Source organism: Pezoporus wallicus, unplaced genomic scaffold (genome assembly GCF_028554395.1).
Source record: "Pezoporus wallicus isolate ANWC-B61680 ecotype Strahan unplaced genomic scaffold, APGP_CSIRO_Pwel_v1 contig_11091, whole genome shotgun sequence".
Lineage (NCBI taxonomy): Eukaryota > Metazoa > Chordata > Aves > Psittaciformes > Psittacidae > Pezoporus > Pezoporus wallicus.
Window position 1 is genome coordinate 1,231 of NW_026636515.1, and position 1,102 is coordinate 2,332.

The window sequence follows — 1,102 nt, forward strand, 5'->3', positions numbered from 1 at the left end:
CGGGTTTGATATCAATTACCCACTGCAGCACGGGTTTGATATCGATTACCCACTGCAGCACGGGTTTGATATCGATTACCCACTGCAGCACGGGTTTGATATCGATTACCCACTGCAGCACGGGTCTGATATCGATTACCCACTGCAGCATGGGTTTGATATCGATTACCCACTGCAGTATGGGTCTGATATTGGTTACCCACTGCAGTATGGGGTTGATATTGATTACCCACTGCAGCACGGGTTTGATACCCGTTATTAGACACTGAAATACGGGCTTCATATTGGTTATTATACAGTGAAATACGGGTTTGATATTGATAACACAATGCAGTACAGGTTTCATATTGATTATTACACGCTGAAATACAGGTTCGGTGTCGGTTATTACAGCCGTAAATACGGGTTCGGCGTCGGTTCTTACACCCGTAAATACGGGTTCGGCGTCGGTTCTTACGCCCGTAAATACGGGTTCGGCGTCGGTTCTTACGCCCGTAAATACGGGTTCGGCGTCGGTTCTTACGCCCGTAAATACGGGTTCGGCGTCGGTTCTTACGGCCGTAAATACGGGTTCGGCGTCGGTTCTTACGGCCGTAAATACGGGTTCGGCGTCGGTTCTTACAACCGTAAATACGGGTTCGGCGTCGGTTCTTACAACCGTAAATACGGGTTCGGCGTCGGTTCTTACAACCGTAAATACGGGTTCGGCGTCGGTTCTTACGCCCGTAAATACGGGTTCGGCGTCGGTTCCACGCCCGTAAATACGGGTTCGGCGTCGGTTCTTACTCCCGTAAATACGGGTTCGGCGTCGGTTCTTACGCCCGTAAATACGGGTTCGGCGTCGGTTCTTACTCCCGTAAATACGGGTTCGGCGTCGGTTCTTACACCCGTAAATACGGGTTCGGCTTCGGTTCTTACTCCCGTAAATACGGGTTCGGCGTCGGTTCTTACGCCCGTAAATACGGGTTCGGCGTCGGTTCTTACGGCCGTAAATACGGGTTCGGCGTCGGTTCTTACGGCCGTAAATACGGGTTCGGCGTCGGTTCTTACGCCCGTAAATACGGGTTCGGTGTCGGTTCTTACACCCGTAGTTACGGCTCTC

General features: G+C 51.6%; 1 protein-coding gene across 1 annotated transcript; it reads left to right on the top strand.

The window, feature by feature from the left end:
• Positions 1-328: 328 nt before the first annotated feature.
• LOC130594535 (keratin-associated protein 19-1-like) lies at positions 329-757 on the top strand (the record flags this gene model as incomplete). Its single annotated transcript, XM_057400493.1, has 1 exon — positions 329-757. A coding segment is annotated over exon 1 (429 nt), but the record flags the coding sequence as incomplete, so codon positions are not given.
• Positions 758-1,102: the final 345 nt, after the last annotated feature.